The 15659-nt window shown below is 38.8% G+C and overlaps 1 protein-coding gene across 1 annotated transcript in view; it reads right to left on the reverse strand.

The window, feature by feature from the left end:
- Positions 1 to 884: 884 nt before the first annotated feature.
- Positions 885 to 15659, reverse strand: part of LPCAT2 (lysophosphatidylcholine acyltransferase 2) — a gene marked incomplete at both ends in the record, with an annotated part of 79064 nt that continues 64289 nt past the window's right edge. Inside the window, 3 exons of the mRNA XM_080703530.1 lie at positions 885 to 1069; positions 4014 to 4149; positions 9588 to 9686. Of these exons, the coding sequence (XP_080559656.1) occupies positions 885 to 1069; positions 4014 to 4149; positions 9588 to 9686 (420 nt within the window). The remainder of the gene's footprint in view (positions 1070 to 4013; positions 4150 to 9587; positions 9687 to 15659) is intronic.

A 15659-nucleotide genomic window follows, 5' to 3' on the forward strand; every position in this document is an offset into this window, starting at 1 on the left:
CTAAAATTTGAGAAGACACTTAACAAAATAAAACTTCCTCTTGGATGACAAAATATATTAATTGTACTATTACATAAATAGAATAAATCTGATTCATTGACTGGGCAAGTGCTGCCTGCTGAACCATCAATTCAAATTGAATTCAGTTCTGTGGCAAACAATTCATTTTCTCATTAGGCAATCCATGCTACCTTCAATAAGGCGAGTCCCACTTAGCCTCTGGCCATCTTTAAAACAAAGTTCTACCCCTGTAGATCATGCACAAAGATATGATTTCCTTAGCAGCTGGTTTAAGGAAACAGGTAGCAGAGATGCACATTTAAGAGAATATGAGTTCTTCAGAAGTTTCATCTAATTAGAGACCCCTCCCTTCCCATATTCTAGGATCAAGAAACTGAAACTTAAATGAAAAAATGAATCTGTGAAGTTAAAGACTTAAAGTTCTGTAATGCTTCTCAGACTCTTCATTGTTATTCTCAGAAGGAGAAGGAATTAGAGAAAACATATTATTACTGTTGTTTGAAGGAGAGTGTATTGTATATTATAAAGTGTTTATACTTTTTTAAGCTTTTTATAGCATTGATTAATGCACCAGTAATAACTGAGACCAGTATTCATTTGGTTATGCAAATTAAGTGGGGAAATCCGTAAAAATACATAGTATCTATCACTAGTAAGTTAACCAGTGAAGCACAAAGGAAAAGGAATATTACTTATAAATGCAGATGAATAAAAAGCATTTTTAGTAAGAAAATCTATCATTTTTATAAAACACGTTTCTATTTTAAACATCATTACTCAAGAAGCACACCAAAATACTATCAATAAGTGCTTTTATAATTTGAAGCAAAGCCACTGAGTTTTCTTCATTAAAAATACTGCTTTCAGGCATCTTTTTTGTCTGAGGTACTCTCTTCATGATGTTCGGGGCTGACTTTATTACTTGCAATGGGAGGAGTTGTCTGGACTTCATTTGGCAACGAAAACACATGACATGTCTGGAGGTCTAAGTATGTTGTGAATATCTTAGCATATTCTGGATGCCGTAGGGCAAAACTTTTGAATTCCTCTAGAAGAGGAGAAAAAATACAACAAATTAGGTGAATCTTCTTCTGGCAGAACGTAGATTAAAAAATGAACTCAATCATACAATTTTTGAAAAATTGTATTACTCAATTCATAGACATGGCTCATGGAAATCGCTTTTGGAAGATAGTTTTCCATTATCCAGTCAAGTTAAAGACATGCATACGTTCTCATCCTCTCTCTCTCTCTCTCTCTCTCTCTCTCTCTCTCTCTCTCTCTCTCTCTCTGACCCATTAGTTTTATTCCAAAGACTACAATCTAGAAAAATGCATGCATATTGTCTTCTGGAAGACAAGTATGATAATTCACAGTAATGTTATTCATAATAGGTTAAAAATGGAAACTAATCAAATTTCCATCAACAGTAGAAACAAATAGATTGTAGCATATTCGTGGAACATAATGCAATACAAGTGAATAATAGTCATGTGTCAACAAAGTTGATGAGTCTTAAAACCACAATGTTGAATGAAATAATCCCAATACAAAAGAACACAGATTGTGAAAGTCCATTTATATAAATTTCAAAAACTTAAGACTAAACAAAATATAGTATTTAAAGATATATACTTTTTCAGTAAAATCTTAAGATATTCTTAAGAGTAAGAATATCTTATAATGGTAAGATAAGGCAGATATTCTTCCTACCCACTCTCCTTTTTTTCCCTAAAGATAAGGTCTCCCTATGTTGCTCAGGCTGATCTCAAATTCCTGGGCTCAAGAAATTCTACCGCCTCAGCCCTCCAGGAGCTAGGACTTCAGGTGAGTGCCACTCTACCTAGCTCAGAAATTCCTCTTAAAGCTGGGGTAGCCATTCCTTCCTTTATGAGTGAGGAGGAGGCTGGTGGGAAGGGGCACACAGGATTCCTGAGGTTCTTGAAAAAAAGCTGGACCTGAATGGTCCAGCTTTACAAACTTCATTGTGCTCTATAATTGTTTTATTCTATTTACTATATTTTAGTAATAAAAATGTTTTAATAAAAGTCTTTACCCATGACTTTCTACTATTGGCTTTTAAAACTATTTTGGTTTTAACACTGGCATAGAAAAATAGAATCTTGAAAAGCTGAGTCCTGGCTTACCATCACTGATAGCTAGGAAGGGTATATAACAATCATATCATAAGAGTCTGAGCAGTGGACTTTAATCTCAAGTGTTTTAGGTTTAGGAACTAAGATAAAAGGTATAGAAGGCTTACTAAGGTAAATGTAAGGATTTGAATCTTAAACCTACAACAAGCTAGAGGTTTAAAATATAATAGTGCTCTCAATTTTTGAAATTTTTCTATACTATTTAAAATAGTATAGCCTATTTCAGTGATGGAGAAGAGGACTTAAAGGACTTCTAAGATAACTGAGCATGAGAGTTGATTTACTGAAAACAAAGACCTTCAATTTCAAGACCTGTCCTGTGTTCAAAAGATTAAGATTTCCTGTTGGGATGTCAGTGGCATGACATTTCTGGAAGTGTTGTGAATTAGCTGCATGTGAGATTTAGGCATTAACTGGACAAATGGGAAACCAAGATTAAAACAGTTTAAAGGATAATATTTATGATACATGCCAATGGCTAGGTTCAAAATAAAACCATACTTATATATCTCACACATTCCTAAAACCTGTGGACTTGTAAAATATTAGAGAAAGGAAGACGTTCCGTGTATTCTGAAAAGAAAAAAGCAGAAGTCCAAAGAACCAAAACAGACTTCCTCAAAAGTATTAGTACTACTTTCTAGTGAAATTCCAAATCATTTTTCAAAATTTGGTAGTTTCTAGTAATACAGTATTACTTATAAAAAGAAAAATCTCAAAGAATTAGCACACATGGGCTTAGGAAGCGTTATCATATACTTCCCCGTTTTATCCTTTCTCTCTCTCTCTTTTTTTTTTTAGTGAACTCAATAGATCAAGGGCCCTAGGCACTTAATTACCTAAAAGAGAAAATGGGACAGCCAAAATATCAGTAATTAAAAACAGAGTAAGAGAAATATGTGATCCACTTTCCCCATCCCATGGAAGTTAACAAGCCGAAACTCTTTGAACATCATAGGAAAAAGTAATTAAGTCATTAAGGAATCCCTCTCCAGGCTGAGGGGAAGGACTGGGGAAGATCAACCAGCCTGACTTCTATGGTATCAAGGGTAGGGCCGGAAGCAATCACCTACGCCTCTCCAGTGAGGTGTGCTTCTGCACAACTGTGCTATAAAATGCGGAGAAACTGAATTACCATCCTTCAGCCCTAAGTAACTTGTTTTGATGAGTGGATTTGAGCCACCAGGAGAAAGGACATTCACTAGTGGATGGGCCTTTCACTGTCTTACAGGACTTCCTCCACGGTGGTCTCTTTCTCACGAGGTTTGCTATTAAGATGAGACAATGAAAGTGAACACGGCTACAGTGATCACTGATACATGGCTTTATTGGTACCTTGGTCTGGATCCTCTCCAGTCATCACAACCAAGCCTGATGAATGTGTTCAGTGTTGACTGACCTTGCTGACAGCTGGTCACCATGATAGTAGACATGAGAGGCGCTACGGTACGAAGCCAGTAGTGCAGGCTCTAAGGCTCTAAGGCCAAGCTGTCTTGAGGCGTGACAGGAGGACTGACATGCCTCAGCTGGATGATCTTAGCAGAGTTACTTAGTCAAAAAGAATAAGTAAGTATACAGATTAAATCGGCTTTCTTTAAAGATTAAATGAGTCAATGTCTACAAAATGCTTAGAAGAGTTCCTGGCAGGTGAATTGTCAATAATTAGCTACTATTATTGCTATCACATTACTACTACTGTTATTTACAGCATCATTACTATCACATCATTACTATTATTTCTACTATTAGTGCTGAGTTAAGGGAAAAATGATTGTATAAGCTTCAATTCATAGTTCAGATGCCCTCCTTGTAAATCAGGCCAAACTGCCCACTCACCGTAGGAAATAGAGTCCCCTTGGGCAATTTCCTTGAAGAGACCAGAAACATCAAGGTCAGGCAGTCCCAGCGAAGCCTGTAGGATGGTAGAAAATTCTTCCTCTGTTATGTAGCCATCTTCATCAACATCAAAGAGCTGAAGGAAAAACAAATTATAAGAGTGAGTTCCCTCAGAGCACTACTGATATGGAATGATCTTGGAAAATAAACTCTTTAATAATTCAAACATTGATTGTGCCAGAGGATAAGATATGTACACGAAGAAAATATAGTCTCTGCTAATCTTAACAACACTTAAAGTTTAGAAAGAGACAGAATTAAAATAGTATCGCCGAGCATGGTGGCGCACGCTTGTAATCCCCGCGCTTGGGAGGCAGAGACAGGAGGATCGCGCAGGTTCGAAGCCAGTTGCGCACGCTGGCTTAGGAGACCCTGTTTCCAAATAAAAATGTAAAAATAGGTCTGGGAGTGTAGCCCAGAGGTAGAAGGGCTTCCAGGAACCCCAGTTCCACCAAAAATAAATAAATAAATAAATAAATAAATAAATAAATAAATAAATAAATAAAATAGGAACACAGGGACGTGGGCATCCTGTGGGAAACATGGTCAGAGGTTTTCCAGAGGAGCTGATATCAGAGATGGGTCTTAGACTATGAAGAGATGTTCCCAGAAGACACGAGAAATGGCATGTGACTGCCTGAGGCTCAAGTCAAGAGACAGAGGGATAAGTGGGAATCAGATCATGGTGGATATATAATGCCTCACCTAATCTTGTAGAATGATAATGGGAGGGGAGGTGATGTGATTATACACAAACTGAAGGAAATCTTTAAAGCAGTGTGGAGGATGAGCTGGAGGCAGGAGGCTGATAAGACTACAGGCAAGAAAACCAATTAAGTCCGGAGTATATGAACAGGAAGAACAGGACTTACAGAAGAGGTTTGTAGTAATGGAAAGGAAGGAGCCAAAATGGCTGAGGTTTTCTAGCTTGGGTACTTGGGTGAAAGCTGTTACATTAACAAAGAGAAGCATGGTAGCACAGGCACACACTTGTAACCTAGTACTGGGAGTCTGAGGCAGGAGGATTGAAGGTCCTGGACAGCCTTACCAACTTAGTGAGGCCCTCTACAATTTAGCAACTTAGTGAGACCCTGTTTCAAAATTAAAAAAAAAAATAGGGCTGTGGTTTAGCTTCGAGGTAAGATTATCCCTGGGTTCAATCCCCAGTACCCACCCCCATGCACAGAGAGGAAAGAGGGAGAGAGGGAGAGAGGGAGAGAGGGAGGGAGGGAGGGAGGGAGAGAGAGAGAGAGAGAGAGAGAGAGAGAGAGAGAGAGAGAGAGAGAAACAGTCAAAAGAACAAGTGCCAAATGAGATCCAGAGTTAAATCCAGACAAGTTAAATTAGAGCCAGAGGTGCCAGGAGTCAGTAAGAGATTCAGATATCAGTTCAGGAGATTAATGAAGCATGAGCTACAAATTCAGGTAACAACCGAAGCTATGGGCATGTCTGAGCTTATGTTAAAGAATGTGCAAAGGAAGGCAATACCCTGGAACAGCAGTCGAGGTGTGTGTAGGACAGAGGAACAGACAGATGAAGAAGTCAGACACGAGAGCCAGGAAACAGGAGCATGCAATGGTCTCGGAAGCTAGGGGAGAGTTTTCATAGCAGAGAAAGAGCTTCTGACAGTGGCAATGGCCAACAGAGTAAGATGCCACAGGAGGGCCAAGCAAGAAGTGAAATGGTTTGCTGGACTTGGTAATTAGAAGACTGTGATGATGTCAAGAAACATCAGGGGACTGGAAGGCAGATGGTAAAGGGATTCAAGAAAGGAAGAGAAGTGAAATGAGAAGGCAACTGGTATGGCCTCTTTGACAAAATTATAGAACAAAGGGTAGACTATAATAAAGTAGTAGCCAAGCATGGGAGGAGGTTGTCCTAGGAAGGGAAACGCTGAATATATTTTTAGGTGAAGGGGAAAAGGTAGTACAGTAGAATAGGTTGAGAGTCAAGCAGTAAAACAGGGATAAGTGGTAGATAATTAATATCCCTTAATCAGAATCTTCTCCTGGGTGTTAGGAATTTTAATGGTGTAAGCACTGACTCATAAGTATAAACTGATCCAAGTATTCAACAATACATGTAAAATTCACTTTACATGTATAATTCTTAATCCTCCTAACAGTCTTATGTCAGGGAGATCCCACTGTCAGCCTTGTCTTACAGATGGGACAGCTGAGGCCCGAGAGAGGTAACTTCTCCTAAGTCACCCAACTCGTAAGTGGTAGAACTAGAATTTACATCCAGGGAGATGACACCTAGAATTCCTGCTGTTGGAGTCAGTCTCTACTTCTGACCCAATGTAAGATCAAAAGCAGAGAAAATCAGGCACTATATAAGGTATGATAATCATGAAAAGAAAAAAAAAAGCAAGTGTTGAATAGTGTTGTAACTGCTCATGACAAGTGGGAAAAGAAAAGCATATTAACTTGACATTGTGATCTGCTGTCCCCAGCTGAGAAAGCACTGGATCCTAGTCCATTTTTTTTTTAACCACTTGGCTCCCAAACCAGGGGTATGATAGCTGGAAAGTGAGCAGTGAGTTAGCATCTGTTCTCACAAACTGTAAACTCCGAGCGAGGTCTTTATGTACTTTGGACTTCAGCAGTGGCTGCCAGGACTCAGAGACACCTCCTTCTTCACAAGCTCTAATGTTTCTTCAAAGGCCTCTGTTCCTAAACAACTGCCACCAACTCGTCTCAACAGTCGAAAGCCTTGGCACCAGTGGGTGCTTTGGTGGCCTGAACTTCTGTATACGCCCCTTCACCTGGTTCCTAATGGAGCTTTCACTTTTCCATCTGTCATGGCCACAACTACCCCTCCTCTCACTAAACTCTCCTTCTCCTTCACTTACTCATCGCTCCAACTGTCTCTGCTCCACAGCTCCTAGATCTGTAGCAAACCCTATTATCTGGGCTCTGGTAGAAAGTTTAACACCTCAGTTTCCTTTGGGGAATGATATCACCCCTGTTATACAGAATACTGTGGGACTCTTAATCGAAACACCCTGACTTTTCTATCAAGCACATAGTCCAAGACCATCCAGACCCTCCCTGGAACGTGAGTTATGAACTGAGATGGAGTGTGTGCACGTTAACTGCAGTGCCCAGGGGAGGGTTTGGGGCAGTTCCTATGGCTGAAACCTCTGCAGCTGCCTGATTCAAAGTTTGCTCCTCAGCCGACTCCCCGGCCTTATGACTAAGTCCACTTTGGTATCTGTCAGTCAGCCAGAGTCTTGTAACTAGAAAAACTATGAATGTTCTACCTCTCAAGGTCATTGTGAAGGTGAAATCAAAGATGGGAAGTTAACTATGAAGAGCCACCCCCCAAAAAATGAGATGTGAAAGAATCCTACATATAAAAGGTAACTAATAAATAAAAAATAAGAGTTTGTAAAAAACAATCCCCAAACATAAAGCACACATGAAAAAGGTTAAAAAGAACCAACAAAGAGTATGACCCTTGCTATCCTGAAAAAAAAAAAAAAACCTAATTATAGCCAAAACATCTTCCTTTCTTCCCTCCCCCATCCCCTAGCCAAGGCCTAGGCTAGATGAAATTCTCACGACTTCTTTAAAAACAGTAATTACTGTGATTAAGGGCCAAATTTTCTATCAGGTCTTTCATTGGTAAACCAAAAGTGATTATTTGCTCAGCTAAACTTATAATTACACATACAGTCCCAAAACAGAAACAGAAATATCTGGATTGGAATAAGTTAGCTATGTGTGTAATTTTAGGTTTTATGATGAATAAGTCTGCAAAAAGCTGGAGGTTTTAAACTTTAGAAATTTTCTGGCCCTTGCCTTATGGCCATCTGCTAAGAATCAACCACTTAGGTTCTTTATAGACTAAAAAGTTAACTTAGTTTAAACCAATCTGAAATAAAAAGTAAACTCAGGTGCTTCTCTACCAACGATAAGACACATGAAAATTCCCAAGGCTACTTATCGGCCTCTGAGGACTGAGAAGGAAGTCTTGGTGTCAGAGTCCTTCTCACTTCTGTGTAAGTTCCCTTCACATGGTCCCTCCTGGAGCCTTTATATCTGTCCTCGGCCACAACTACCCCAGGTCCCTCCCTTCACAAACTCTTCCATCTCCCTCACTCAACATTCCAATAGCTTCCCTGCTACACAGTTTCCTGAACCATTGTAAATTCCATGATCTGGGCTCTGGCAGAAAGTTTAACATCCCAGTTTTCTTTGAGGGAATGATATCCTCCCATTGTATAGAAAACTATGGGCCTGTTAATCAAAACATCTTTACTTTCCTTTCAAATAGTTCCAGACTAATCATACCTTTTTTTTTTTTTTTTTTTTTTTGGTGGTACTAGGGTTCCTGGAAGCCCTTCTACCTCCGGGCTACACTCCCAGACTTATTTTATATATTTTTTTAAAATTTGAAAACAGGGTCTCTTAAGCCAGCGAGGCTGGCTCCAAACCAGCGCGATCCTCCTGTCTCCGCCTCCCAAGCGTGGGGATTACAAGCATGAGCCACCACGCCCGGCTAATCATACCCTTTCTAAAATGTGAATTATGAATTGAATTTTTCCTCCTAGCATCAGTGGAAGAATACTCATTGGAATTACAGTGGGACATTCTTCTTAGAGAAAGTCAGGAAGAAAAGAGTAGGAAACATGAATAGAGAAGGTCATCGGCTTGTGCCCTGGTAGAAGCTGAGAGACCAATTAGCTACACAAGATTCCATGTACTCAGCTTGCTGAGGCAAGACGGAAGGTCAGGATTCTATTTTGCCAAAAAGATGGCCACAAGGGCTTAGAACTCACAGAGGACATCACCTGAGATAGTGACAGATGAAGCACCTTTACTCTCAGAATGAAAACACTGTGGAATGTCTTCCTCCTTCTCCTTTGGCACTTGTAAGTGGCAAATGGAGTTTACCACTCGCAATTCAAAAGGTCATCAAATTCTGCTGGGGACTGGGGCCACGGATTTTACTCATTTGCTTGCAACTGAGATTCCTGTGTTGCTTTGGTAAATAGATGTGATACTATAGCAGAAAGATATGCTGGGAGAGACTTGGAACATTTATGATGGTGTCCACCTGACATCACAAGAACAAAATAAATTCCTTCAGCACACTAACACTCAAAATACCTCTGATGCAAAGAATGAAAAATTAAGGACAGATCAGAACTTTCCCCACAGTAAATCAGGATGACTAGTGACAAGTGGTGTTTATTTATAATCCTCACTTCAGGGCTTCAAAATGAAAAGGCTGAAAAGAAAGAATTTCTAAAGTTAATTAGTTAAATCACCTGCTCTTCAATTTTGACGCTGTTTCTAAGGCTGCTTCCACTTTTGCTTAAATGAATGCTTGTGGTTTTTTTTTTTTATTCTCAGTAGCAATTGACTTAATCACATTATTCTCCTGTACTTGTCACAGCAGATCTATAAACTCATGTAACAGATTGACTGATTTTCAAATAATACACTTAGCGTCAACACTTGTTTATGAGGCCAAGCGAGATGCTGTCAGCAGGGTTGACAGTACCTTAAATGCCACCTGGATGATCTCTTCTGTGTTGGCTGGGTGGCACAAGACAGCCAGGCCGATCACGTATTCTCGGAAGTCAATACTGCCATCATTGTTCTATGAAAAGATAGGAAAAATAAATTAGGAAGGCCACTAGTTGAATTACTGCCAATCACACTGAAAGGTGAAATTCAAGTAAGCCACATAGTTCAACATCATCATGCATTGAGCTAATCTGGAGAAAAGTTCTCACTGAAACTGAACAGCAAGTAAGTGGCCCACCCATTCCCATCCCCAGTCCAGAGGGAAGACTTATTTTCTGTTTAGCAATAAACAATAGTTTTATCAATGAGACCATATACAGTGGTCCACCAGCGCCCAGTGTGGGTAGATTTCTCACCCTCATCTTGATGGGAGCCCCTGGGTTCAATGGTTCAATCCCCAGTGAGATAACACACACACACACACACACACACACACACACACACACACACACACACACAAACACAAACTGCCCTCTCTTTATATACTTGGTGGAATCAAAGCATTAATCCCACCATTAAGTGTCCTTCTAAGATGGCCATCATCAAAGAATGACCACAGGGTTCTAAAGAGTTACTGAAAAACCCTCCACATGTAGAAAACGGGAGAGAAACAGAAAAGGGGAAATTGGCAAATTAGGGCATAAATAGCAGCTACGTTCTTTCTTGTTTTGGCTTAATTTGTAGTAAGGCAGGAGTAACTGGAACAAACTTGGGCAAATTCAGTAGCTTCAAAAGATCCTGCACTTTTAAGCCAATAAAGATGAAACATGACTAGTAATGAGACACCAAGGATGAATTTGATGATAGCAATATGAAAAAAAGAATTAATAAATCCAATCCAGGCTAAGTACAGAGATTCCCTAAACATTAACTGCTCACCATACAGTACACTGATATAGTTTGACTGACAAATAGACACATCAGGGTAATCAGCACCACAGTCCGTAACAACATTTCACCATCTAAAAGTTTCAGAGAGGGCAGTTTGTGTGTGTGTGTGTGTGTGTGTGTGTGTGTGTGTGTGTATCTCACTGGGGATTGAACCATTGAACCCAGGGGCATTCTACCTCTGAGAGACACCCCCAGTGCTATTTTATTTTTACTTGGAAACAGGGTCTCACTAGTCTGATGGGAGTCTCAGTACTTGCCGAGACTATTCTCCAAACTGTGATCCTCCTGGCTCAGCCTCTCCGGTACTGGGATTACAAATGTGTGCCACCATTCTCGGCTTGAGAAGGCAGCGTTAAAGAACATGATTTCCTTCTTGTGCCACCACCATTTAATTTTTTATGTACCATGAAGGGCTATTTTTAATGAGTCTCAGAGGTTGAGAAGCTTATTGACACATAGCTAAATATTGCTTAACACTGATAAATTTCTTCTGCAATTGGCTTCTTCCATTATGCAATATAGAAGTCTTAAATAGAGGTTCTGATGAATAGGTCCAAAAGTGATTCATAGACACTAAAGTCACAATCATTGTTTGTTTGACCGGAAATACTTCTTTGGATTTATGTTGTATCTTTACTGTGAGGCATCCAATTTTTAGCTATACGACTAAGCCTTATGTATAATACAGGTCAAGCCTCATAACTCATTTTGCAGATGGAGAAATGGAAATATAATAGATCCTTAACATTACCACTAGTAATAGAACAAGGTAACATTCGAGACCCCTAATTTTCATCAAGTCATATATGAATGGTTTTGATGGACAAAATTATGTCAGACTCTTGATTTAATCACATGAGAAAGTATAGGCATGTTTTCATTCTAAGTAATATAAAGGGAATAGCATAAAATTATCCAGAGATATTATTTTACTGGATTAATAAAATAATACATCTGTAAGGTTCCAAATTAAAAATAAAATTTGGAATTAGGAGGATTCTTAGAAATTATTCAATGTCTTCATATTTACTAGTACAGACAGAAACTGAGACATTAGTTTCACTTCAGGTTACAAAAATCACTATTGCTACAATTGCAATTAAAATTTAGATAGTCTGACTACTAATCATTTAAAGTATGTAGCTTGATAAAATATATTCAAAACCATAAAAATTATACAGCTACATATACTGCTTTATTATATTTTTGAATAACATTATGATAAAAATCATCCCACAAATCCATGTTTTTTCTACTAAAAGCCTACTGAGTTCTTCAGGAAGAATTACAAACTTCATAAAAATAAAAATAACAAGACATTAAGACCTTTCAAGCCTTTTGCAGTTTTTATTTCATTTTTTTTAAGGTTCTTTGATTCTTAGCACCAATTTCTTTTTTAAAAAATTTTTTATTGGTCCATTATACATCATATTGGGGGTAAAAAACTTGTGTGGACATACATGTACTCATCACCGATTTAACCTCTACCCAATTCCAACCCCATTCCCTCCCCATCCCACCTTCCCTTGCTTGGCTTAGTAGCTGACTTCGATAAGTTTAAGTACATTGTGTGTTTTAGAGAATTTCCTTCTCCCCCCAACCCATCCCCTCATTTAGGTTGTCTTGTTTGATCCTCTCTAGAAGTTCCTTTTTCATCTAGAGTTCCTACTATGACCCATTTCTCCTTAGTTTTCACATATTACAGAAAGCATCCGATTTCTTATTTTTTGTGACAGACTAATCTTGCTTAGCATAATGTCCTCCAGTTCCATCCATTTCACTGAAAATGATGTAATTGAGTTTTTTTAATGGCTGAGTAAAATTCCATTGTGTACATATCCCACAGTTTTGTAATCCATTCATCTGTTGATGGACATCTTGGCTGGTGCCATAGTTTGGCTATGGTGAGTTGTGCAGCTATGAACATAGATACACATGCATTAGTTTGGTAGTTTGGTTTCCTTTCTTTTGGGTAGATACCCAGAAGTGGTATTGCTGGATCAAATAGTAGATTTGCTCCCATTCTTCTGAGGATTCCCCATACTGTTTTCCAAAGTGGTTGCACTAATTTGCAATCCCACCAACAATGTCTTAGAGTTCCCACTTCTCCACATCCTCGCCAGCATTTGTTCTTGTTTGTGTTTTGAATGATTGCCGTTCTAGTTGGAGTTAGATGAAATCTCAGGGTAGTTTTGATTTGCATCTCTCTGATTGTCTGGCCACATTTCAAAGCAAGAGACCAAGCTATCTGGAGGAAGGCCCTAATCCCTCCATAACCTATTCCAATTTGGACACAGACCAGAGTTGGAACCAAGGAGTTACCTTGAAGCAAAAAGAAGTATGACTAAGCCTCACTGAAGCTCCAGATGGATAAAAAAAGCATGGAAGTGTATGTGGGGTCACTGTGGGCCCACGGCCACGCAAGACCTTTCATCTGCCCAGCTGTGCCATATCGGCTGCCAAGGACAGTGGGAAGTTCCAGGCTACTTGTTCATATATTGTCCATTTAAAATTTTAGAAAGAATAAATGGTATGATTCTCAAGTGTCAGTTCTCCAAAGTTGTTTAACAGCTGTATTTATTCAATTCTTTTATTCATATCTAACAAGATATTCATCGCAACACTTTAAGTCTAGTAATGTCGTGTAATGGGTATTGTAGGCTATGGGTACTGAATCTTTTCCTTCCTTCCTTCCTTCCTTCCTTCCTTCCTTCCTTCCTTCCTTCCTTCTTTCCTTCCTTTCCTTTCCTTTCCTTTCCTTGCTTCCTTGTTTTTTTCTTGCTTTTCTTTCTGCAATACTGGAGATCAAACCCAGGGTATTTCTACCTTTGAGCTACACCCTAACCCTTTTTTTCTTTTAATTCTTTATTTTGAAACAGGATCTTGCTAAGTTGCAGAAGGCCTCACTAAGTAGCTGAGACTGGTCTTGAATCTGTGATTCTCCTGTCTCAGCCTCCCAAGTACTAGGATTTCAAGCATGTACCACTACACCCTATGAATGTATTTTTCAATGGTGAATTCCCAAGGGAGGAACTATTTTCTCTTTGTTGTGTTATAGTTATCATGTCTACATTGGGGAGATAATTTTTCAAAAGAATTTCAAAATGTTTGTATGAACAGAATTTACTTGTCAGCAACCAAAAAGAACAAAAAAGTCTTCAAAACTTTAAATGCAAAGGAAATATTCTTATCAAAATATAGTGAATTCTCATTTCTGCAAAAAAAAAAGTCAGAGGTATTCTGCCTCTCCAGATTACACACACACACACACACACACACACACACACACATATATATATATATATTTGGTGCTGGTGCTACTGGGAGTGGAACCCAGGGGCTTTTCCACCTCTGGGCAATACTCCCAGACCTATTTTATACTTTATTTGGAAACAGGGTCTCACTAAGTTGATGAGAGCCTCACTAAGTGGCTAAGGCTGGCTTCAAACCTGTGTGATCCTCCTGTCTCAGCCTCCCAAATGCTGGGATTACAAGCGTGTGCTACCACACCTGGCTGCCCTAGATATTTTGATGAAGAGTATATTTCTACCCATATGCAAATAAGTGTGCTACCAATTTCCTTGGAATTTGATTATTTTAATATACTTAGCATCAAAAGTAAACATTTCAAAAAGTAAACCTGAAAGTTCTTCAAAATCAACAGACATTAGATACCACTACCCTGCAGGTGCCTCCACAAATATTTTTAAGTGTCTACTTTGATTAGTTGTGCAATGCTATTGATAAGATTTCTTTCTTTCTTTCTTTCTTTCTTTCTTTCTTTCTTTCTTTCTTTCTTTCTTTCTTTCTTTCTTTCTTTCTTTCTTTCTTGGTGGTTCTGGGGTTCGTGGAAACCCTTCTACCTCTGGGTTACACTCCCAGACCTATTTTTAAACTTTTTATTTGGAAACAGGGTCTCTTAAGCCAGCACGGCTGGCTTCGAACCTGCGCGATCCTCCTGTCTGCCTCCCAAGCGTGGGGATTACAAGTGTGTGCCACCACGCCCGGCTTATTGATAAGATTTCTGACCAAGGTTGCTATATAAGTCAAGTTTTTAAAGCACATGTACTACTACTCGAAATACTTTAAAAGTGACCTTCATGAAATACAAAATCTGAATGGTTTTAGAAGTTCACTGCTGTTAGGTACAGAATACACGATTTCTTTTCCTATTTTACAGGTTACAGAATTTAGTATATTATATAAAGAAAAAGTTATTTTTAAAAATCATAAGATGTTTTGAAATTTAAAAATGTAAATGGCATAATTTCATATATTTTATCACTATTGGTTTCAATTTAATATATTTATTGTTGAGTGTTATAAATTCAAAAATAATGGGCTAAATGAATCAAAGACTATATCGTAGGCTATACGTAGTCTTCCATATAGAAGTAGATAACTTTTTTAAAAGTTGTCAACAGTTTCTCTAACACTGAAAATGTGCCTTTAAGATATTAAATACTTTATATATGTACACAGTGCCGATGCTAATCTCAATATCAGGTACAGAGAAGGGGAGGGAATGGGATGGGAGCTGGGGTAAGCTCACCAAGTTCTGTCTGCACATATGTCCCTATCATTCTGAGCTTCATTATGATGTGAGATTATAAAGTACCAATATAAGTATATATAATTAATTTTTAAAAAATCAAATATTGGAGCTGGGTGTGGTGCGCTTGGGAGGCTGAGACAAGAGGATCTCACAGGATCAAAGCCAGTCTCAGCTACTTAGTGAGGTTCTCAGCAACTTAGTGAAACCCTGTTTCCAAATAAAATAGAAAATAAGTCTGGGAGTATAGCCTAGAGGTAGAAAGCCCCTAGGTTCCATCCCCAGTACTCCCCGCAAAAAATCAAATATTGGGCGAAAACTACGAAATTCGACCTTTTTTTTTTTTGTGGTACTGGGGATGGAACCCAGGTCTGAGCTACACCTCCAGCCCTATTTTCTATTCTTTATTTTTGAAACAGGGTCTCACTGAGTTGCAAAGGGCCTCACTAAGTAGCTGAGGCTGTCCACGAACCATCAGCCTCCTGTCTCAGCCTCCCAAATGCTGGGATTACAAGTAAGCACCACCACACCCAGCTTCAACCATTTCTTAGGCTGTTGGTGATGCATAATGCGAAAGATTTGGTTTCTTTGAGAAATCTAGAG

Source organism: Muscardinus avellanarius (genome assembly GCF_963383645.1).
Source record: "Muscardinus avellanarius genome assembly, chromosome: 10".
NCBI lineage: Eukaryota > Metazoa > Chordata > Mammalia > Rodentia > Gliridae > Muscardinus > Muscardinus avellanarius.